The sequence below is a fragment of the Megalops cyprinoides genome, chromosome 19 (genome assembly GCF_013368585.1).
Source record: "Megalops cyprinoides isolate fMegCyp1 chromosome 19, fMegCyp1.pri, whole genome shotgun sequence".
In the NCBI taxonomy this organism is placed as follows: Eukaryota; Metazoa; Chordata; class Actinopteri; order Elopiformes; family Megalopidae; genus Megalops; species Megalops cyprinoides.
This window is the reverse complement of record NC_050601.1, coordinates 19550893-19575503: the sequence shown is the minus strand read 5'-3', so window position 1 is coordinate 19575503 and position 24611 is coordinate 19550893. Positions and strand designations below refer to the sequence as shown.

The 24611-nt window shown below is 41.0% G+C and overlaps 2 protein-coding genes across 5 annotated transcripts; both read right to left on the bottom strand.

Annotated features, from left to right (window-relative positions):
• Window positions 1-4921: 4921 nt before the first annotated feature.
• On the bottom strand, window positions 4922-6938 carry LOC118794115 (homeobox protein Hox-B2a-like). The gene is made up of 2 exons (XM_036552277.1): window positions 6524-6938; window positions 4922-5678 (listed from the first exon to the last, which is right to left on the bottom strand). Exons 1-2 carry the CDS (start codon window positions 6933-6935, stop codon window positions 4954-4956), a joined length of 1137 nt encoding a protein of 378 aa, XP_036408170.1. The 5' UTR covers window positions 6936-6938; the 3' UTR covers window positions 4922-4953.
• Window positions 6939-10067: 3129 nt separating this feature from the next.
• Window positions 10068-23712, bottom strand: LOC118794110 (homeobox protein Hox-B3a-like). 4 transcript variants are annotated; one of them, XM_036552269.1, is made up of 4 exons: window positions 23509-23712; window positions 18339-18405; window positions 12605-13181; window positions 10068-11815 (listed from the first exon to the last, which is right to left on the bottom strand). In XM_036552269.1, exons 3-4 carry the CDS (start codon window positions 13071-13073, stop codon window positions 11052-11054), a joined length of 1233 nt encoding a protein of 410 aa, XP_036408162.1. In that variant the 5' UTR covers window positions 13074-13181; window positions 18339-18405; window positions 23509-23712; the 3' UTR covers window positions 10068-11051. The 4 variants fall into 4 exon arrangements, with proteins under 4 accessions (XP_036408162.1, XP_036408161.1, XP_036408163.1 ...); XM_036552268.1 differs by lacking the exon at window positions 23509-23712 and adding an exon at window positions 20383-20515; XM_036552270.1 differs by lacking the exons at window positions 18339-18405; window positions 23509-23712 and adding an exon at window positions 20383-20515.
• Between the last annotated feature and the right edge of the window lie 899 nt (window positions 23713-24611).

The following is a 24611-nucleotide window of genomic DNA, read 5'->3' as shown; positions in this document are numbered from 1 at the left end:
GTCACAACAAAGAGTTTGGATCTTAAATATGTTGATGAAGTGAATAGTTCAGCAGCTTAAAATTTCATACACTGTCCCTTCTGCTGTTTTCTTGTCACATAAGAGGTGACATAACAGTTACCATGTGAAAAATACTCCTCACACACAGAGATTAACACATATTGTACCTTTGTCTCAGATGATAGCAACAGGTCATCTGTAAAAAGCAGACTGTCATGACAGGGGGTGGGTTTGGGGTGCAAAATGAAAACTCAGAATAAGCCACATACAGTAAGTGCCCACGTCAACATACAAGTTAGCCTTCCAGCATGTAGCTATTAGCCCTCCTGTCTTGCCTGGACTGGAGACGACAAACTGGCGGAAGGGTCTGCCTCCTTGTGAACACATTTCAGAAGCCCAACAGCACTGTCACTGTCACGGACAGCACTGGGAACGGTTGCTTGGTTACCGGGCTTTCCACAGCAAAGCAGCTGTCTGGAAAGACAGGGTGACTTGGCATGAGTGCAGCTGGTGACATGGTTTTGCCCCGGTGCTCGCCCGTAAACTTGATTCCATGAAGGAAAACAGTCTTATCTGCTGTGCTGTGAATTTTGGGGCTGGTGATAAATACTTCTGTGGACGTTAAGGTCCACCCCCACCAGCTCTCCATCCCCAATCTCTCTCAGAATGTGTGGAGCTTGTAAGACTCTTCAACGGTATTTTAAGCAAGACGTGTGACTGAAAAAGCAGGAAGCACAATGATGCGATTGCAAGGGACGCAGCGCATTGCAGCTCCACGCTGCACAGGTGTGAATAATTTTAGAGCATATAGTAGGTGGAAGGCATGGATTTGGGCAGCAGAAGCTGTATAGATATGTCAGTTGAGTGTGTTTTTCAGAACACATAAATTATGGCAAACCTGACCTAAGCACTGAGCTACGTTGGTATGACATAAACCTAAACATTAAACTATGCAGATATTAAAGACTGAGGCACTAGCTAGACCACCATTTCCTCACCATTTTTTCTTTTCTTTTTAACACAAGGCAGTACGGCATTCTAGCCAGGTATGGTAATAAGACAGTTTACTGGAGTGGCAGAGCACAGATTACCTGTAAATGCCAATTCATACTTCGCATGTCAGCCAGACTCCACTGAGGTCCTTAGACCACATCTAACCTTCCCATCATCCCACATGCTCAACATTGTGGCATCAGCCTGAGTGCAAGTGGCGTCAATAGCCCTAATGTTTCATCCTGGACAGAGTTGAGATTTACTGTGCCAGAGGATGATAAATTATATTGTACAGATTTTATATGCCCAGACATTTCACCCATGTTTATGAACCTGTAACATTATCAACAGGTTTCCACTTTATATGGAATATCAGCTACCCATAGCATGGCTACCTTGCATCAATATGACTGCCTGGATGTCCTAAAGCATTATCCTACAGGGTTTCAGTTACCTCTTGGAACCTGTAACAAACAGCAACTGATTTTTTTCCCAAGGTCTGCTGATGACAACTTTTCCTCACAGTTGTTTTAAAGAAAAGTAAAAACATGGTAAAGTTGAGAGACACATGAACATAATGACAGGTAGAACCCACCTCACCATTTCCCTGGATTAAGGGGACCCTCAAAACACATGCGGTCTGTGGTCTAGGGAGGGAGTAAAAACAAAAGGTTCTCTAAACCAGCAATGGCAAAAATCCAAGTGGTAATAATAATAAGTGTTATAATAAGTGGTAAATGGTATTAAGTGGTAATAATCCAAATAAATCCAAATAAATCCAAAAAAAGGCATTAAACCTGCAGTAACATTTTGTGTAAATCTTATTGCTGCAAATCCTAGCAATCCTAGAAGATTCTAGTACCTCCGAATCACAGTTCTCTTGGGTTTAGCAATGAATCTGTAAAGGCTTACATTCAAAGGAGCTTTGGAATTACAGGGGGCTCATGGCTCCTAAATATGATTTGTAGACCCCATCTGATTCCAGGGCCATCTGAAACCACAAGGCCTTTAACTCAGAGGCCAATTAAACACTGAGCCCCATCTTAGCATTACATAGAGGTCCTATTTACCTGTTGCTCAGAGCTAAGAGGCCTTAAGATGGAGGGTCTGAGGTAGACAAAAGGGACCCCTTGACTCAGGTCTCTGAACGATTGAACCACTTGCGCATTAAGAACATACTAATTGTACAAAAGGTGTGGCCGCTTGTGGTCAGAGATCTTTTAAAAGTAATTTGACCCCAGATTTGATTAAGACTGATCTTCAGTCCTAGCACAGTCCACCTTCTTGAAGTTCAGGGGGACTTTCAAAATATTCTATATACATCTGCTAGCTTCAGATTAATATTTACTCTAAAATGAACAATATCTTCACTCGAGCAGATAGTGTAGGAACAAACTGATGAAAAGTTGTCAATGTTGTCAGCCTGCCAAACAAGCAAAAAAAATGCACAAGCACCACATAGTGTTTCAATTATCAAGTGCATAAACCATGCCGATCGAATATTAATTCAAAATCCAGAGCTAACTAGATCTGTTCCACCCAGGTCATGTGTGTAACTGGCCGGAATGTTTGCCGGAGTTCGTGAAGTGCAGGTGTATTGTTTTGTGCTAAATTCAAGTGAATTTGGTAGAAGGTGATCATTCAAGCTAGATGCATCTAGATCCTTGAAGTCTGAATTCACCAGCAAATGAATATGGTCTCTTGGACAAGTTCCAGTGGAACCTTCTAACGCTTTATTACCACTTGTCATAGGGTGGTCATTTCTTCCACATCTATACACAGTTGTGCTTTCTTGCATCACCTCTTAAAAACATAATAGCGCTCTGTCAATACTGAAAGACTGAAGAGATAGACCAAACCGCACATGTTCCGTTGATTCATGCAGCACAGATTTATCCCATGTTTCAAACTTAAGCTGTAAGTATTCCATTTTGGAGTGGAGGGGTCCAAGAAATTTATGCTTGAAATGGTGTAATGAGTTTCACAGATTGCACTAAACAGATTTACCTCTCTGGCAGGTCAGTGTGTTGTGAATTAAATTTGAATACACAGGGACATTTACCTGAATGAGACCTCATACTGCTCCTTGTTGGGAGGCAGGGATGGAGGGAGGGGTACGAGCTTTCTTTTCAGCAGTAATTTCTAAGAACTACTGAAGCTTCCTATAATAATAATAATAATAATAATAATAATAATAATAATAATAATAACGTTACAGACACGCCTATTATGTTTCCTACCAAAGCTTGGTCAGCTGGCACTTATTTGATATGCATTTATCATAGCATGACAAGTTAAGGTTCATTAAAAAATGCTTCTGTCGGGTGAAGTTTTAAATTAATGAAATTATATTTCCATAAGATTCACACAAAGTGCAATCGATTAGATATATGCTTTGACTTAAAACAGTCCAAAGAATATTTAATAAATGTTCTTTGTTCCATCTTAAAATATAATGACGTTAAATTAATCTATTGAAATTGCATGTTTAATAAAAATTTAATAGTAATTTATCTTTAACAGCTCACGAAAATATATGAACTGGTATAGAACGATGCCTGAGTCGTACTGAATCTCTGCTTCCTCCCAGCTAAACGTCCCATAATGGCTGCCCTTATTGTTCGCACAGTCCATTGTGGTCTCAGCGCCATTTTGAAATCAAAGCAACACCAAGCAGGGCCGCAGTCAGCTCGACCGCTGTTCGCATATGTTTCCATTTTAAACCTACATGTCTATCGCGGCAGGTAGATAAAGTGACTTACCGTACATATATTATTTGATACTTTTAACCTTCCGTTTACACCCAGACTTAACTGACACACAAGTTACACAGTGGAAATCGCCTGTATGAAGAACTCGTTCTTGCCATAACACGTGGGAGTCTACAAAAAGGGAAAAATCGCCCCACAATTTATGCAAGCGGTTTTGCACAGTATGAATGACATATCCTGCAGTAGCCCTCTGATATTTCTCATATTTTAATGTCTTAATTTTTGGTAATAATTTTCAGTATCTATACTTGTTCTCAGTTTTTGAATACTCACATAATTCATCTAAAATGTCTTTAATCTCCGAAATACAGAAATGTCTCGTTTTGGTTTACTTGAATTATTACCATACTAAACGTATTAACAATAAATGTAATTACCAAATAATAATAATAACAATAATAATAATAATAATAATAATAATAATAATACATTCTTACGTTTTTTTTATTTTACATTTCAGTTTAAGTGCCCAGCAGACACCATGTAAGAGCACTACATTGTTCTATTTTCATAATAAAAATACATGATAAAGCAAATAGCTAATACTGAAACGGCAAAAAAAAATGTGTTTTAGAATGACCTGCGCTCCCTTAAAACCACAACCTAAGCATGGTGAAAATAATACTGCGATTTAAATAGCGTTCATGATAGTTGCACTGCTAGTCACAAGGATGAGCCTGCATTGAATAATTAACACGCATTTCGTTCACCCGTATAAGTGTTTTTTTTATTTCACCTATGAAAATAATGTACAATAAATTATCTGGAATTTGCTATTAAAGAATCTCAATAAATAAACTAATTCTACAACTCACAAAGCGGGGCGACACCCGTCTCGAGAGAGCTTCTAGAAGCAGTCCAGCTATCCAATACATTTTGTAAATTTCCTGAGAATTCAAGCTTGAGCTGCACTCTGTCCACATTTCTCTCTGTCCTTGATAAATTACTGTAAAGTACATCCACAAAATAAAAAAAAACAAATACCTGAAATTTGGACAGGGGCAGTCCTGATTTAAATAGAACAAAACGTTATAGTTGTTTCCTTCCGTCACAATTTTTGAACTAGAGTACCTTAAACGTGATATTTCCTAAATAAAAATAGAAATGACTCTCTAGCCAAAATGCCACAATGATTTATGGCATTGTTAACGGGGAAGGCTGTCGTCTTCTTTTTCGACTTTTTTGCAAGTTAAAATTGTAAATGTTGTAAATCTATAGTACAGAGGGTGCTCGTGAACAAGTCAAAGTCTTCCTCGGAGAAATCTACTGGGCTGTCTAAGGAGCTTTGCAGACTGGGCGACAGAGCGTCAGAAATCTGTAGGCAGGAATCGGCAGGAAAGAAATTCAAATCGGCGAGCGAGGCGGCGTCCTGTGGCTCCGAAAACGAATTATCCGAGCCAGATGCGCAGCCGTTGCCCATTGTTGCTGTGTTATCTGCAGTGGGCGTTGGGTAGAGGGGGAACCTTGGAGTTTTGTCAGGGGCAGATGCAGGCTTCTGTCGGGTCGACTGGCTCTCCTCAGGAGTGGGCTGGTTATTGTCATTGCTATTCGGATAGGAAGAGGCCGAGTTGCACGTTTCACTTTCCGAGGCTGCAGAGCCCGACGCTTCTAGCGGTTGATTCGAGTACGGGGAGGCAGCGTCCGTTCCTTCCAGAGGCTCGAACCCGCCCGGGTCACCTTCGTGGCCTTCCTTGTGATATGTCGTCTGGCGTTTGTGCTTCATCCTGCGGTTCTGGAACCACACTTTGACCTGCCTCTCGGTTAGATCCAACAGAGCTGCTATTTCCACGCGACGGGGCCGACAGAGATATTTGTTGAAGTGGAATTCTTTCTCCAGCTCCAGGAGCTGCGTGTTTGTGTAGGCTGTCCTGAGTCGCCGGGATCCGCTTCCATTGTCCAGTCCAGTCTGTGCCTCTGTAAGCGCCACAAAATAAACCAGAAATCAGTAAAAGAACAAGAGGCTTTATTTGCTGGCTGTGCAGAGTTAAACCAGCATAAGTTCCCTGTGCTTTCCTGTTCGTTAGAACGCATAGCAACAGTGAAATACTGCATTCATAATACAAATATTCATAATAAAAACAATGTACTTAGCCACTGCCGTTCTGTTATATGTGTTTCGATTCTGTACATTAAGCTTTTATAATGTCAAGAGCATCTCACGTCACATACAGTACATTTTTTCACTCGTCTCCCAAGCCCTGGGTTTTGTTTTATCCCAAAGCCTTAATATTAAATACTGACATCCAACATGGCCACCCCGAGTCCTGAGAGATGATTATTGTAAACCTGACTGCAACGGAAATGTTAAGGTGTTTAAAATTAGAATTTGCAGGCTATACATACATGTGTTTTGTTCTCCAATACACTCGCGTATTTTCATATTAAACTACGTTAGGAAGCACCGCTTATAAATATCCCAGTGTTGAAACTTATAACGAAAACAGACCGTTTTGTATTTATCACTACATCTTCACAGAAGAAAACTCCGCGCATGACGACGACGTTGTCTGTAGCACTTTATTTGCAAGCAAAACAAGATGCTAACAAAGATATGGCAACAAACTAATAAAATATGCATGGTTAGCACAAGATATCCAATTGTCAACACCAGAAATACAAATGGAGTACCATCAGTTAGCTAGTATCACGCCACAATGTGTGTGATTTTCTTAGCACAATATATGCAAATTAGCAGCCACTGCACAAAATAATAATAAATAGGAATAAATGATGACATTTACTTGATTTGGTATACAGACCTGTTGGAGACTCAAGTCCCGCAGCGACAAAGCCGGAGGACGCAGGAGAGGGGGAGGAGGAGGTGGTGGTATAGCCGGGTTTCTGGCACTTTTTCGAGGATTTCTTTTCCTTCATCCACGGGAACTCGGGCGCCGGTGGGCTGTTGCTCTCCGGTGCGATTGGGCCCTGCTGCGGCGGTGTTCGGAGCAGGAGGCCATTAGCAGCCCGTTTTTGGCTCCTCGGTCGCGCCTGGCTGTTAGTGCAGGGATTCAGGCTGGGAATCGTGTGCTCAAAAGGAGGAGGAATTAATGTCGAGTCCTTGATTGATGAAGTTTGAAATGACTCCAGGACAGTGGGAAAAGACGTCAGGCACTCTGCAAGAGAAGGCTGGCTGTTTATAAACCCAGTCTCCCTCTCAAATTCAAAATTCATAGCTTCTCCTGATCAGAACGCAGGCGGAGTATGTAAATAATAAAATTAAATTAAATAAAAACCCGAGTAATTGTGTGTCTCGCTATAGTGTATTTGCGATCTTAAATAATTGTGTATATTGGTGATATTACTGGCGTATGGGGACCTGGATCTGCTAAACTGAAGGCTATGGGAGAAAATGCATCCAATTCGTGGTCACATGATCAAAAACATCCAATAGTGATTCGGGGCCTGGTGTAAAAAAGAAACAATATTTTCTCAAATTGATACAAAAATACGGGGTATTGATTTTAGTTCTGTTAGAAAGCCTGATATTTAAAAAAATGCTTTCTATGGCTATGTGTCTCAAAGCGCAATAGCGCGTGGGAGTCTGTGTGTGGCCATTAATCCAGACAAAAGAGGTTATTTGCGGTGATGTAATTCAGTACCTATAGGTGATTGCAAAGAGCATAACCATAGTATGGAAAACAGGGTATTTATAAGTGCAGGTCATTAATCTTTAAAGTTCTGACAAGGCGAACAGATACTCAAAGTGAAAGGAACATTCTTTCACAACGACAGGCAGTCCCTTGGAGCAAGAAGCTGATATTATTTTGCTGTACTGTAGAAAAGCAGCTTCCTCGCAATCACCATTCAGACACTATAGAATTTTTTTTCATGACTGGAACCACCACTCGGTTGGACACTGCATGAACATCCAGGTTAGTGTAATTTGGGATCTAACAAAAATGTATAAATGTGTGTGTGTGTGTGTGTGTGTGTGTGTGTGTGTGTGTGTGTGTGTGTGTGTGTGTGTGTGTGTGTGTGTGTGTGTTTGTGTGTGTGTATGTGTGTACATCCTAACATTGTAACCCAGCAGGCCTGACTCTTCCTCTAAAAAGTAGTCTCTGTTTACAGTGTTCAAAAAGTTCATTGCGAGGTCGCGTTTTCAGCTGGGAATCCTTGTTTCCAAACAGGAATGTCGGATCTCTGCACTTATTATAATTTGTTACATAGCTAATATATTTTCTAACGTGTCCGTAGGAAAAGACCATAATATTTAGAAATAATCTATTTAGGTGTGAATTTGTAACAAGGTTGAAGTGAATTAGCACGGAGAAGATATTTTTAGAAACGACGTGGTAAAATAATACCAGTGATCAATCTTTTTGTCGCCAAAAGGCTTGACAGAGAGTGCTGCGAGCACCCAAAAGAATTCCCTCTCCTTTCCTCCTGATCATAACAAAGGAAGCCCTCGCTCGTTCCTTGTGGGTTTATAGGTTTTCACACATTAAGCTGACGTTACACGACAGGCGTAATATCGCAATATCTCTGCAATATGAAACATTAAATTGTTTTACTTTTTAAGTTAGGCTGCTGCTTTAACCTCACTCGTTCTGAGCGTTATTTGTGCCTAAAAATATACACGCTGGGACGTCGTTTCTTTCTTCGTTGGGGAAAAAAAGGAAGAAAAATGTGCGTGGGTGTGGGCAGTATTTTAAATGAAGTAAAAGCCGGCGACAGGCCTCTCTGTTCGAGGGACCTGTGAGAAATAACGAGCAGAGCACGTTCAGTCATGGAGGCCTCGTGCCATTTTCGAACATGTCGATTGTGCGTTATCAGGAGCGTTTAAAATCTGAAAACCGCTACCAATAACTTGCGCTTTAAAGGTAGGCTGTGTGTTTTGAGGCTTTCAGATTCTTAATGATGACCCTGTGCCACACCCGATGTTGTGAGGAATTTTATGACCTAGAAAGATACGTCCCTGTGTGTTTCATATGTTTGTGATCTGTGGATGTTAAAACAATATAGCTATCAGAAATGGAAGCTGCGTTGTAATGAATTGACATAAATACTGCAGACACTCTTTTTGAAACCTTTGCTTGTAAAATCAATCATTTAAGGGCTTCAGCGAGCCTTTTCAGTTGTGGAAAATAAATCAGAGTTAAAATATATATATGACAGAAATTAGAGAAATTATAATCTTAATGTAAATAGTCAATAAACTCAGGTTCGTCCCTATTTTCTTCACTTATGGTTCACACTCTGATGCCTTCTAAAATGATTTTTGCACCCCAGTTACGAGGAAGCATAAAATTTAACCAGGAATAAACCTAGGAATACAATACCATAGTGAAAACCATACCATAGTTGCTGTGATAATTAAGCGTGTAGAACCACTAACAGCCAATTTGTAAACGTATCTTCAATCGTAAATCAATCATGTATATACCAAGTCGTACTTATTAAAGCTTGTTTGTTCTTCAGATATATTTATCTTTAAATCTACTAAATAAAAACATATAATCATTCCCTTAAGACATAGTTTAATGTATGCTGTATTTGCATTGCTAATTGGCAGTATTTAAAATGAATATTTCCTATGTTTTCCACTTAATGTTAGAATCTGTAAGTGTTTCACTGTGTTCTCTTTTCTTGTTTCCTGATAGACCTAAAGCTTGCCGTGGTCATGGACCACGTGACCCTGGCAGTCTGCTCAGAGGACTCTCTCAGCGAGTCTGGCGATGCCGAGAGGAGAGACGGAACGCATACTTTCAAGAGGCCGGATTTGCTTGCTTGTGTGTGCACGTGAGAGAGCGAGTCTGCGTCTGCTTGGGATTGTGTGAGTGTGTGTGTGTGTGTGTGACCGTGAGTGTGCATGTAGTGACGTTGAGTTTTGATTGTGGCAAAAATGCAATCCTTCGTTTGAGATGCTCAAAACGCCAGATAAAACTGAATAACAGTTTTTGTTTTTTATTAAAGTATTGTTTAACAGACAACTCTTAACAAAGAAATAAAAGTGACTACAAAGAACTAAGGAGGTTCTCAAAAAGGGTTTAGCTACACTTCATCTAATTCTCGACTATTCAGGAACAGTCTGATTCCGTCCTCATGCCTCCTGTATAACTCATTACACGATTTATGTACAAGGGTAACATAATACTACTCATCTCTACAATACAATAACTAAAATAAATTTGTTACGATGACAAAAACACAACGTCCTTATAACAGGTAAATACTAAAAAAGTACACTTTTATAAATACGTAGGGATAAATAATGCAAAAAAAGAAAATTTAAAACTGTCTATTACAAATAAATATATATTTATGAATGTTCACTTGAACACACATACAGACAGACGCCCAGGATTGAGCTAATTGGAGGCCTTCCGTTTCAAAATATTTTTTTTCTTTCCCGTTAAAATGTAAACTCTAAGTGCAACAGTGATGTCCAGGCGAGAAAGCTTTAGGGAATACCCAAACGTCTTCGCTTCAGCCGTACTCCCTGGACATGTTCACGTATACCCTGTTTTCACGTTAAATCGACAGCTGAGAAAATGTGGGCTTTGCGCGTTAGTGCTGTCTGATGAGCGTTCCCTCTAAAGATTGAGATGGAAGGAGTTTCAGGGAAGTGGAGAAAGGGGGGAAAATGAGGTTCCTGTAAACGAGTTCTCAACTCATCAAACGTATAGTTTTGTGCATACCACAACATTTTGATGCATATGACTATTAACACTCAATGTCGATTCCACTCACACCAAATTCGGAAGCAGGGGGGTCTTGTGGCAAAAGGAAGCAATAGCTCTCGTACTGGAGCTAGCGCAGAATAATTCAATAACGACTGGATTGAGACAGATTTAAGAAAAAAGAGGTAATATGAGAAATGGAATTAACCGAAAACAACCCAGTGGTTTACTTGCGCTTTGTCAATGTGATCACCGTCTTGAAGTGTCTGACCCACTGTGAGTATAGCACTTAGCGCGCTCCTTCATGACGTCTACATGGCTGACTATTCATGCCGAGTCAGACATAAGCTTTACATATAAAGAAAGCTGCACTGAAAAGGGTCCATTAAAGTAAACGTTCTAACATGTAACTATGCCAAACCAACCCTTATCCAAGCGTCTCTTTCTTTCTTCTACTTCATTTTAAGGGACGTGTCTGTTTAGGGTTGTCTGAAATACGCTAAATAACAAAAAAAGCATGTAAACTGAAGGAAAATGTCGTTCAAAGCAAAAGTCCGCGGCATAAACATATCGTGATTTTTTTGGACATATCAGAAAACCACTAGGTCATTTTTTGTTGTCAGTCCCATAGCAGCGCCCCCAATTATTGAATTTATTTCCAAGACTGCTACAGATGCGTTAGCTTGGGTGCTTCCTGGATTCTACCCTGAGAAGGATGGTGCGCTGAAAGGTCTGTGTACGTCGGATGGGGCTCGCATGGTCCATGATGTTGGCTTGTTGGCATCTGCGCGGCACCATTGTAGTCCATGTTATTAGACTGGTGGTGAGGCAGGTGATTAAGGCCGTACATAGATGGACCCGAGGTAGGCATCGAGTCCACGTAGCTCCCTCCAACGTAAGCAGGACTGTCCTGGATATTTGGAGTTCCGTAATTGCCACCGTTACCCTGTAGACCATGGGGGTCGTATTCTGACGTAGTGTTGGCATACTTATGTTGGGAGGGGCAGCTCTTCATGGGGGGTTGGTAAGACGTAGACATTGAATAGGCGTTTTGATGAGACTTATTAAAAGATGGCGGAGAGGGGGCGTCGTAGTTACCGGTCATAGAGTGCATGGAGTTCATATAAGCGGCTGAAGACTGCATTGGGAGGGGCGGACTTCCAGCTGGAGATGGCCCACCAGAAGACGAGCCCATCCCTTTGCATTTTTGATCCTTTTTGTACTTCATTCGTCGGTTCTGAAACCATATTTTTATCTGTCTTTCGCTGAGGTTGAGCAGGTTGGCCATTTCCACGCGACGCGGCCGACAGAGATAGCGATTGAAGTGGAATTCCTTCTCCAGCTCCACCAGCTGCGCGCTCGTGTAAGCTGTGCGCGCTCTTTTGGAGGCCGCAGAACCCGGGGGGCTTTTCTCGCCACCGCTGCTCTCCGCTGGAAATGAAATAAAACATAATTACTACATACATAAATTGAATGCATCATTCCCTAATAAAGCAGGGAACAGGCAACGGAACTTAACCTGAGATATTAGTCGTCACCACTTCATAACGCTGGCAGTTATTAAGAGATCTGAGCCCCAACACTGACCTGGAGTATGAAAATTGTATCAGTCGCCCATGGACTGTGCTACTTTAGATCCATGCAGCATGGACGTAATAAATGTAATTGGTTTTATTAAATTCAACCAACACATCTAGAACCATGTGTTAAAAGCTCATCTGCGGGTTCCTGTGGTTGATTTTTTATTTAACATTTATTGGCTAAATGAAAAAGGTGAAGCATGTATTAATTTGGGTTTGTGTGAGAATTTCGATGACTACTCTAAATTATACTTTACGTATATTTATTTCACACCATTTCTTTCACCATTTTCAAGTAAAATTGTGTGTCAATAAAAGCTAATCAATTGTAGGGGTGTATGATTTTCAGGAAAACAATATCAGCGGTTGGTTCTGCTTGTAACAGCATTCCTCGTCGAAATGCAGCTATGCCGTTATTTATGCCACTTATACCACCAGCCTAACTGTGGAATAAAAATCTCGAATTGAAAAAAAGCCATTTTGTGAGTCGTTTGTCGTAGATACGCCGCAAGAACAAGAAGTGATCATTGTGCAAGCATGACTTAATGGACCTGGTGTTCTACAGCAAAATATTTGATGTTTTATTTGAAAATGCAAGCTGGCCTATATAGCATCTCAGGAACAAAGAGGGAGCACACACCATTAGCTGAACTCGTGCTTGGTGAGCTGCTTTTCTGCTTTGAGTTCTGCCTCGACTCTTTCATCCAGGGGAATATCTGCTTGGTGAGATTGGGGTTTGGGGGGTGGGAGGAGGATTTGGCGGCTGCTTTCGTTGTGCCTCCGCTGCCGCTGCTGCCCGGTTGCTGCGCCGCACTGCTGTTGGTGTTTTTGGCGGCGTTCTGGGGCGGAGAGACCGGGGGTGCCTGGTGATGTTCAGGTGGCAGACCGGAGCGCATGCAGCTCCCGTTGAGCTCTTTCGTTTTGGCATGCTGCTGCGGCGTGCTGCTGCCGACGTTCTGCAGCGAGCAGGCGGATCTCGGATAACTGCTTTCCAGGTGCGCCGAAGGCTGGTAAGCCGGTTGCTGAGCATCATAACTGAAACCGTTGGCCCCTTGGAACGAATAACCCCCGAAAAGCGTCGAGTTGTCGTAGTATGTCGTTTTCTGCATTTCCGAAAATAGTGTCACCGGCTACCAGGGTCCCGACGACCTTCTGGAAGAACATTGGCACCCGAGGTCACGTGACACTCTCCTTCCAGTGGCCTCTTGGAAGTTGACCTGAAAGGTTTTAGGAATCACATAAGAGAGACGCGGGTATAAATCCATCTTAGCCACTGAAAAGCATTCTGACATGAATAGCGCCTTTTCCCACAACCCGTTTCGCAGATGCCATGTCAGACCACAAGCGCCTCCCCTCCCTCCTTCACTCTGTGTATATCACTCACATATATAACAACATACATTCACCGCCATGAGCAAACACATAGAATCTATGTTGCATTGCAGTACAAATATTATGCAGCGATTGTAACGTCTGGTTTTGTACATTTGACTTCTGTTTATGCTGTGTTTCATTTTAAGATATTACAATCACCTGCTTATAATGAAAACCATATTTTTTACAGATGTGTACGCAGCCAGCTAAGGATATGAGATAACGATGGCTGTGGTATTTTACTGCAGAGATCAAGAAGGGGAATTACAAGACTTCAAGTTTGCCTACATAATTAATGGGTTAAACAACATTTAAAAATGTCAAAATGACCAGGTATCCTATAATTTAATACCATTTAACTTGACAGAGGTAAGATTAACAGATTTATCCATTTTGACAAATGTACTTTTTAGGATTATATTAACTGAAAATACTTAACGCATTTAGCAGTGTCCTTAGTAAGCTCTAAAGAATGCTATATACGCATCGATATGCTGCACACAACCACCGGCTTATATTATTCACAAAATATGGACCATTTCAGTTATGACGTTACGAAATATATTATACTCCGTGTTTTCTGAGGCCAAAGTCAGCGCACACGTGACCTTGGGGAATTCCCTGTTTTGTTTTTGTGCTGTTACATAATGTGTTTGGACAACATGAAAATATAAAAAGACAGCCATAACTTTGTTTCTGGCTCCTGTGGTCATTTAAAGGTAATGAAAACGTCGGACGGTTTGATTCATTAAGCTCGTTCGGCCAGAGAACCCCTCCAAAGATGAAAACCCGGCTGAATGGCGAAGGCTTCTCTCTAACACTACCAATGCATCTAGATTCATTTTTCGAGCTCATAACCTAGTTACAAATATTATATTTTGAAATTATTTTGCAGCCCAATTGCTTAGAAGATTTACTTGCCTTGCACTCCAAAAAAATGCATTTTGAGACGTCTCCCAGCATTTAAGTATAAAATAATGATGTTAACATCAACAAACACTGATGGAAAAGCAACTATGTTCATTTCTAGGATGTCTATCACAAATAAATTGACATCAATTTGAGAATAACAATCACGAAGCTTATCTCTCGAAAGCAGTTCAGGCTACCCCTGCAACCTCAATATACACGCACATCACAATGCTTTTGAAATCAAAAACAATCCACACAAAAAGTATAGCAAAACGCTATGATAACTCATATAATTGGTTTCAATAGCTTAGATTGCTGTTTACTTGATAAATACAGTTTAAAACGGCGTATTTTCTACGCCAATAAAAATCCAAGATTAAGAATGAAGTGTTCTGAGAAAGCAAAGTGTGAACAGAATAAAGCGACGGTTATGTGTCTGTGATGGGGTACATAGGCTACAGCTTCTATATATCACTCTCAACATGTCACTAATGTCCGTCATTCATCTTACACACAGACGGCCGGAATCCTTATTATTTACTCCAAGCATTTGTTAGGGGGAAAAATCACAGCAAGAACAACACATATCAATAAATGCGCTGTGCTGAAAAAAAATAATAAATATAATTTCCAGTATCTGTGTATTGAAGTAAAACAAGGTCGTTTTCCTAGGATGTAACCTATTTTACCAGGATTAAGCAAGTAGAGCATGCAGATGAAGAACCCAAATACACAACGGCAAGTCGACGACGACCTACTATTTGGCTCGTTTCGATGTAAGCGTTGTTAAAATTTAAAATATGTGTATGTTTTACGGCGTACACAAGCAAAATGGGGGCATTTTCCACGTTCGTTTTCACAATAACGTTTTATACGGTACGAAATACGCGGAATTCAACCCCAGCAATCTCGCTTAGCCCAGCGTTCAAATAAAAAATGACACAGGCCCGTGTTTATGAATTTAATCACGAAAACGCCTAAATTGTTCATGTGCAAAAAAAAATTACAAGAAATTAAAGTGTTCAGAAATCCAGTTTTGCTATAAAGGAATCGACATCTGTCCCGAAGTAAAGGTGAATCCTAACATGCATTTAGCTGGGAAATATAAATAGCACCAAATCCTTAGCCTAGTTTATTTACAAAGAAATATCGCAGCACAACAGGATAGAGATGCAAAGAGAAAAAAAGAGGAGTTGCGGCATGGAAGGAAGCTTAAAGCATTGTGAACTCTTCTTGAACCGCGATTGGAGTCATATGGTCATAAATCACTGGGACATACTCCGCCATTCACAAACTGATAGCCTATTCTAGTCCGTCTTACCTTAGCCTCCGACGTGGGAAGTACGAGCAGACATCATATATTTCCCCATCCAGCTTCGGTGCTATCAGTAAATGAGAATTGTTTCCCCTTTTTGTAATTAGTACGGAATATTAGGACACCGGTATCTGTAAAGCGGTTACCGTTAGGCAATCTGTGGTTATTCCTGTGCGAATCCTGTCCGTTTGGGATGGGAAGATGGAATAACATCAAAAATCCGAGGAAAGCCCGGGGCTGCGAATGGACAGGCAGTAAGATTCTGGCTGCCCTGTCGACTGGTACGCCCTGCTCGCTGATAACAATGGCCTCAGACTTCCCCCGTCTTTCACGGCGCAAAGCTTAACATCATAATCCAAACAGAACCTCGGCTCGTGGTGAAATTTCCCTGATACACCTCTTTTTGTTGCTCTTTTCGTCTGTTCCTTTTAGTCGTTTGTTTTTGCTGTTCTGAACAGAGGGCCTTTTCGCTATTTGGAAATAAGGTAGCTGGCTTGGAATGCCGGCCAGGAGTGTGAATCCCCATCAAACACAGCGTCACTAGTGAAAAATTATGCTAATTGCGGACGTGGTGGACAGAGGCCTGCAGTGATGGCAAGCCAGTGATTTTTCGATTTGAGCGTTTCACAGCCATGGTGTCAATTTAATCAAATTGTGTTTCGTAAATGGGTCAAGCCTCAAGTTTTGACTGTGGTGGATATTATATGACCGGCGGCGAGCTTCCGTCGTTGACTCCCTCATGACTTACGGTAGACCTTGTGTCCCATCTACACGCGTGCACGCACGATTGTCTAATAATGACTGGCGAATGAAAAGAGAAAGTTTTGTGGAATAGATCACAGGAGGAGATGGAGGGATGTCAAAATCCCAAAATGGAGGGGTGACAAAACAAACAGCTAAAAGGAGAGAAAAGGAATGTTATCTGTGATATTTAGCAGCTAGGGGCACGTCAAATCCATTAAAGTCTTAAAAACACTTACAAGGGAGCGTGTAGCGAAGTTTCCTGTTTTTGTTGTTGTTGTTTAGCGCGTGAGATTTTGACACCAAGGGGACTGAAAAGGTAAATCACCATTACAAAACTTAGAAGGAGAGAAGAAAGCAGAGTCAACAGCAAATGGGAAACAAACGTGACGTGCCTTCGCCTGTCTTTCTACATCACTGATCCACCTCCAAGCCCCCCCAACTTTTATTCACTTTCATCTTTGCGGTGCATGACTTGCTACCTCTACTTCACCTCATAGCTGTGAACAGTGACTTTAAAAAGATTTGGCGTGGGTACTTCAATAGAGAGGATCTGGCGCGATGTAGGAGGAAGACTAGGGACAAAAATGTAGGTGTCTGCAACTTTTCCACCCAGCATTGTTCGTGAAACTATAGCTAAAGAGAAACTAAGGAAGAAAAATAAAAACGCTTACTAATCAATTAATACAAAACGTATTTTACATACAGTCACAAAACAGTGGGATCTGCTAAGAGAGCTGGAAATATCCGCTTCTTTACACGCACGCACACATATGTGTGTGTGTGTGTGTGTGTGTGTGTGTGTGTGTGTGTGTGTGTGTGTGTGTGTGTAGACAGATGTTGAAAGGTGACACAGATGAGGGTCAATAGCCGGTAAACCCACTCATGTGTGCTCTGGCAAGATATGTGTTAGCGCACGGTTTGGATTAAAACATGCTGCCGCTCCTTGATGAAAGACTGAAGAGGAGGATTTCAGTCCATTTCCCTCAACTCATAATAGCGGCAGGAGGTGGAGAGGAGGTTCTCATGCTTTGCCTTTGTTTAAGTTGGAACAGGATATGGATGCGTTTTCTTTTTTATGCAAGGTGGAATACCAGCTCATCAGACTGAGGGAAAGCAGTTCATTGGTAGAATATAACCCCGGTAAACAATCCAAGAACAGGCTCGCGACATGACCTGAGAGTGTGACAGGAGTATGAAATGCGCTGATATAGGTGAATATGTCTTCATATGCGTGCAGAAGAGAGAGAGAGAGAGAGAGAGAGAGAGAGAGAGGGAGGGAGAGAGAGCGAGGGGGGGATCTTAAAATATATTACTTCTTGATAGCTGGAGTTGTATTTCGATTTGTTTACACAGCCGCGTACGGTCTGGTGCAAATGAAACACATGACTAATGTACATGATGCAGCATTCGCCCCGACCATTACCCTTGCTTATAAACACCGGGATGTAAACATCTACTACTAGTGCTAACGAAGAAGTACAACATCCACCAATTTATGTATCTGTAATGCATAATCGACACAAAATTCGTTCACAAAGACAAAACATAAACGGAAAACAATTCGTTTGACTGTCATTTTCCGACAGCTCTAAAACGAATATGGCCCCATGTTATCGTGATTTTACTTGAAGGGTACTCGAGCAAAATCCAATTTCTTCACTGTTTAAAAAAGTTGGAGTCAGTTTTATCATCATGACTCCCTGTTAAGCACTATTTTCACAATTGCAGCATATAAACAAACTTGTCACAAGCCACAAAAATCATACTCGACTTTAACTGTTTACATGTAATCTTAATATGGGCCACTTCATGATGATAATCGTAATGTATTTCAAGTAATATATTTTATTCGACTGAAGCCCTAATGTCGGCCACTACATGAATGTAATTATTTCATACTCTGTCAAATAAGTTCATAGACAATATTTTACAATAAACATTTCAAATACTTTGCATGTGAATATTGACCTCCCACAAAACGAGACAAGATCAATACATTTGCAGTGCACATGAAAACTTCATCACTTACCTCGATAATGCAGTTTATCAGCACTAGATATTATGCAAGAATATAGCGTCTTGAAGTGGTGTAAAAACTAGAAAAGAAAAAAAAGAGAGAAAGATGCGATCAAAGGGGTCGCAGAAAATTCAATACTGTTCAGGCGACCCCTTGTAGAAAAATCGAACTGAGAGGCTATTCGACTTTTTCTATCGTGACAGGTATGATTAACCTAAATTATTTTTCAGATCTACAGATAAAAATGGCCCGCAATCGAACACAATCTGGGTGCACCCTGGCAACACGTTTTCATTGATTTATTATATTCATGTATTCTTGTATTTCCATTTGGTTCTCTGTGTCTGATTCCATATTCATGTATGATCAGTCATTTCCCTTGATTTGCAATGTCAGGATGTAACGGCTCGATCATTTCTGCAATAATAAACATTTTGTCTTTCTTCCAGTTTTTAACTTGTGCTGAAAAAATATTATTATTATTATTATTATTATTATTTCATTGTTGCATTCTTTCGCTTCGTGATCATTATCATTCCTAAGTGTACCATCTTAAAAGTACAGAAATGATCAAATGTTAAAATTAATTTCCTCCAGTAGCATCAGATAAGATCATCCCGGGGCAACTTCGACATTCAAGGTCCTACTTGCAATTAATTAAAAGAATTTGGTAAGAAATTAATCGGAAGGGCAATTCATTAATGTTTCAATAAAAGTTTATTCCGAACGAGGTCGTGCCATTACCATAACGAATATAAACAGCAAAATAATAATAATAATAATAATAATAATAGTAATAATAATAATAATAAATTCAAGCACAAATTAATCACACCAATATGTTAGTGGTGAACGAAATAAATTGAGGATAGACCAAAAAATCGTACACAGAAACGCAGGAACGAAAATAACAAAAATAAATTCACACTACCATGCTGGAAACGAAGAGAAAATAATCAAGAAAGGGCGGCTCCCAGAAAAACGGCAGCGTTTATGTATGTATGTCAGTGCGTGGATATATACACCAAATGGTAGAATATAAGACACGCGCAGAGCGACAGAGGGAGAATAAATAAAATCATCTTGGTGGTTTGCATAGGATAGATCTTACTGGAGTAGAATAAAAACGTTCACGCTGGCTTGCATGGCTCCTGACAGGCACCCAAGCACATAAATCACAAAGAGGATTCCCTGACCTCCTCGGCTCTGCGGCCTATAGCACTATAAAGTTATTTATTGCTTCCACACACTGATTTGGCTTTCCTCCATCCCTGTCGCTCCGGCTACATTTTCACCGGTGTAAGCCGCTCGCTTGATTTTTCATCTTCTTCCGAATGCAAACGAACTTAAGCCCAACACGGACAAAATAAGTTACCTATGAAGACCAGAGCACTACGGCCTCGAGCTCGCAGCGTTACACAGCAGAACAAAGAGACGATGCATCTTTATGCAGAAGATTAACCAGTTCCACAATGTAAGAGTCAGCCGATATCAAACATTCAAGGAGCAACCAATACTGAGTGCGAATTCAACTAAAATCAACGAAACTTCTGAACTGTGAAAGGCTTGCCTAAATAACAATAATAATAATAATAATAATAATAAGCAAGAAAAGAATTTATCTAATTTCTGCAGGGGATACAACAAAGCAATAATGCACATACCCAAATACATACAAAAAACAGCAAGGTATCGGGGGTCTAAAATACTTTGTTTCGCTTTTCCAATATGTGCACTAAGACCATCTAAACCACATACAGAGGTAGCAAAAAATTCATCGGCGGCTTGGCTCAAACTTTGTGGTCAGGTTTTTTCCCCGTTATCTCCTTAAGCTTCAGGAGGCGAATACCTCACATTCTCCCAAGTAGTACTCTAGTTCGTATTCCACGGTCGAAATTATTCCTATTACCAGCTAGCATGTGCCTTGCTTCTAAAGTTTGAATTGGGAACAAAAAACCCAGACAAATACGGAGGGCATGCGGCGTAGCTGTGATTTCGTTTGACAGATTAGTCCTCGGCTTTCGAATGACCTAAGCGTTGAAGAGTAATAACTCACCAGATTAATGATCAATCAACGGAGGTACATTTGAATTCCCTCGTAATGTACCCCGACTTTATCCCATTTGTTGTGTTATTTACTTGGCATTACTATTAGCAGAGTTGGTGGCTGAGTGAAACACACTGCAAGATGACAAGGGCCCTTCCAAATGCCAAAAATAATGCCTCGAATTACCAGATCACATGATCCGCCTGCGTCAACATCCTCTGATTTCAAAGGTGATTCTAAAACGTAACATTTCCCATGCTCGAGCTCTCAGAAATACACAATTTCTTTAATTTTCCAGAATTATTCGCGATTTGGTCCCCCTGTTCATCCAAAAAACGCCCAAAAATTGCCAGATTTTTTTTCCTTGTCTTTGTGAATGTGTTTTCGCCAGGCTTCACATTTGAATCGGATCCAGCTCGACCGACTGCAATCCAAATGGAAAGAGGCGACTTGCAGGGAGAGGAGAGACTATTCTTTTTTCTTTCTCATCCTGGCGGATGACATATGACTTTCAACACTTCTCACTCGTGGGGAAGAGGAGAGATGCGAGGTCTCTGGCTGCAATCTTAACAGGGGTTTCTGCACTTCTCACTGGAGGGCGCAGAGAAGGGGGTTTGGTTTACTCCCACGCAGATATCCCTCTGCCCAAATATCTGTGGATTATAATTCGACTCTTTATTTGTGCCCTGCAATCCTTACTCTCGTGTCAATATCAATGCGAGCTAACTGAAGGCTGGATTCGCTCGACATTTGTCTTCACCTTTGACTCACAGTAACATATAAGACTTACTTTTATTTTTCACGAACATACTCTGAAGAGATTATCGATAAGCACAATTATTTGGATACATTGTTTTATTGGATAAAAGTAACACTTAAGATGGTGTGCTATTCAAAGTTCAGGACAAATGTCCTGGCTAAATGTCTTTTATTTTGGGAATGAATTAATGCTGAACTTTCTATGCTTGCTTATAATTTCACTGGTATACGTTTTGAGGTTTATTTATCTAAAACATTATCATCGAGAAAGGTCGTATAATCTATGCTAGGCAGGAGTAGAATATGGAAGAATGTTGCTTTCCTAGACTTTCTTAAGTGGACCAATGCCCCATACAGCGAAGGGTCTAGTCTCCCTTGCTCAGCTCTTTAGAAAATCTCCACTATTCCTTAACCAGGGCCTTCTTAAGAAAGTCGAGTTAATTTTTAATCAGAATTGTCCAAAGAAGTAATCTTTAACAGAGAGTCCAAGCAGAGGGCACAGACAAAGGGTCACGCGGACTGGGAGGAGCGTGGGTCAAACTGCCCTCTTCACTCGCGAGACCTCAAATCTGCCAGCTTCACAAAATATAACAGGGGAGGAATATGATGAAAAAAATACACACAATACTGCTATTCATGTCCAGTTTGCAATGGCTTACAGTTCATTGAGTAAAATTTCTTTACGACTATGAAATAAGATTCATTGAAACGAAATTTTCCATTTCACAATTTACATAGCTACATCGCGACTGCTAATTATGTATGCATCTTGGGCGTGTGCGTCAGGGTCTGCTTGTTACTCTGTCCTTAATTACAATAGTCATTGTAGTAATAAAAAACATACACATTGCTAAGGGGAGGCCAGGCTAACAAACACACTGTACAGTGAAAATATGCAAAACATCAACAGCTGTCGACACTTACACAGTGACGCATCGCATTGTGTTTTCAGTTATTCTTCGCTGTTCACTTGTGTCGGTGATGTATGATAAAATCTGTTCAATTACAGGCACACAGGGTTTTGTGGTTTTATTCTTGTGTTGCACTAAGGCACGCAAACCACTGGGTCGGGATTCCCATTTTTCCTGGGGGCTAACGAAACTGAGCTAGAACGGCCGGAGTACAGGGCAGAACAATTTTCTGGCTAAAACCAGGCAGCTGGAGAGAGCGGGCCAAACCACGTGACGGGGTGCTCGCCAAAAAAGACTTGGAGGCAATTTGTTATACTTTCTTTCAACAAAGTAAGGGAGGGTTTGTGAAAAGCACAGTTTGGAGCTACCACGAAGCAAACATGGAAAGCGGCGGGATGCTCCAGTCAGCCCGCGAAGTCTTAATGATTAAAGGCACTGTAGCCTCTGTACCCATTTTGATATTCCCATGCATGTAGACGTATGTCAATGTCGCAAAAATGTTTCCGTTATTCAGGCTTTCTCCGCAGGTCACACACTGGAAAAACAGGCTTCAAGACCTAAAAAGTCAAATCAATATTTTCCATGTCAAAGACTTCTGACATGGAATGATGTTTTGTGCGCTAATATATTAGAGTGAACTAGTGTAGACATGGGCCTAAAGATATAGGTGTACATATCTTTTTTCAGTGGTATTCTGAAATCAAATTACTCATTCCATTACGCTTCGATGCGTAAAGAGAACGCTCTCCACCTCTGAGAGTTTTGTTAATAAGTTTTTAAAACACTTAACGGTCAACTTGAATGATTTGTTTATCTTCCATAGACGATATTATTCAAATTGCCAAATAAGTTTGCAGTTTTGTCGAACGGCTGTTGTTTTGTACCCAGTGATATGTGAGAACATTTTCAAAGCGAAACTAAAAGAATGCTGCCATGCTTACCGTAAGGCAACATTTGGGGGAAAGGTTGGGCTAAATTAAGTGCAAACAATCCTCGTCAGGGTCATAAATCATGTTCACATGCACCCTCTTTTTACACCAACCTTCAAGGTCCGTTCGCAGAGCGTCTCACTCATTTATTATTCCTTTAGCAATTGTATACCTTCCAGTTCTGAACTTTCTAAGAACTTCTTAAAAGATGCCTAAGTTTGGGAGTGTGTTAGCTTTTCGTGGAATTAAGAGCCAGTCCGAACTAAAGAGAGAAAGAGAGAGAGAAGGAAAGTCCGATAGAGATAGAGAGACGGGGGAAGGGTGAAGGGAAATAGAGCTGCCCTTTAGTTTCTCGGTTACCTATTTAAAGGCATCCGTCTAATCTGTTAGCAGACAAAAGCTCCGCCACTGCGTGAAGATCTAAGGTTCCCTCTTGCATAGATCACACAACGGATAATTCACGGAATTTATCTGTTCTGGAACCAATACACGACACGGGGAAGTGCCACTCGTCTGTCGTAGCCTGGAAAGCTTACCTGTCTTCCAGTAGTCTTCGGGGTCTCACGAGAAAAAGGTTGGCCAGCGTTTTGGAATACCGCTTACAAGCAACCGTGCACTGAAATGTATATCAGTTACTTGTGGATTCAAGTGTCAAAGCGACCTAATGGATTATGAAAACGGACATCCTTGTTTGTATCGACAGTTTGTTGAACATTTTTAAGCCCTATCAATCCCCGAAGAGCACGTGGGACTGAAAGGCATGCGCGCAGCCGCGTCCGACCCGAGTGTTCTCGCACGCAGAGCCCTGTCCGCTTCCGCGAATCTTCGGTTTCAGCGAAATCCAAGGCAGCCGAGAATGCCTCCTCTCGTGCTCGTTACTCTGCCCCTCGGGGGCTTAAGAGGGCTGATACAGTGGCCTGATGCAACGGGCAAGGCATGCAAGATCAAGAGGGCTGAAGGCGCACTGTCCATAGCGCAAAGGCTCCACTGCGAGGCCGACACCAGGGCCACACGGAGATGGCCACCCTGGTTACCATAGAATTTTTTTCGTTCTTGTTTTTGTTTTTTTCAAGATGAAATTATATTTAAGGAAAATAAATGCGCCATAAGGCTCATTTGCTGTCAAAACGAATCGCCTAAGTCCACGATATCAATACTGAATACGCGTATTATCGAAACTAAAAATACTGAAAAAAAGAGTTTTATGTACAAGGTCACATGTTATTTGAATGTTTATGCAGCTAGCCAGAAAAAAAATTATATGCTGCTCTTTCTAAAGCTATCTCAACTGGCGTGTGTCCTTTTTGAGACCACTGCCTGTTTGCTTCCAACACACATAAGTAGACAAAAGCGGAGAAAGTTTAAATTATGACAACGTAAACGTAAAGGTATGGTATCATCTTCGTCTGCTTTGTCTGCACTTTATCACGCAGTTGAAAGGCTATAAACCCTAGTCCGATTTTCTCCGGAGCATTTCCAGGTCACTTCTTTGTCGCAAAATGCAAGCTCTTCAGCTGGGTAAAGTATTTCCTCACCGTATTTGGATACCCTTTCTGTGTTCATTTCCAATTGGTTTTGAATAGCTCGCCAAGCAGTCCCGTATAAATAAGCACGAGAAGTGATATTGATTCGTTTCCAA

Coding starts and splice junctions, on each gene's coding strand:
- LOC118794115 (XM_036552277.1), bottom strand. CDS start 6,935: ATGAATTTTGAATTTGAGAGGGAGACTGGGTTTATAAACAGCCAGCCT. Junction 5,679..6,523: donor GGGACTTGAGTCTCCAACAG/GTCTGTATACCA, acceptor TGGCGCTTACAG/AGGCACAGACTGGACTGGAC.
- LOC118794110 (XM_036552269.1), bottom strand. CDS start 13,073: ATGCAGAAAACGACATACTACGACAACTCGACGCTTTTCGGGGGTTAT. Junction 11,816..12,604: donor AAGCACGAGTTCAGCTAATG/GTGTGTGCTCCC, acceptor TTTCATTTCCAG/CGGAGAGCAGCGGTGGCGAG.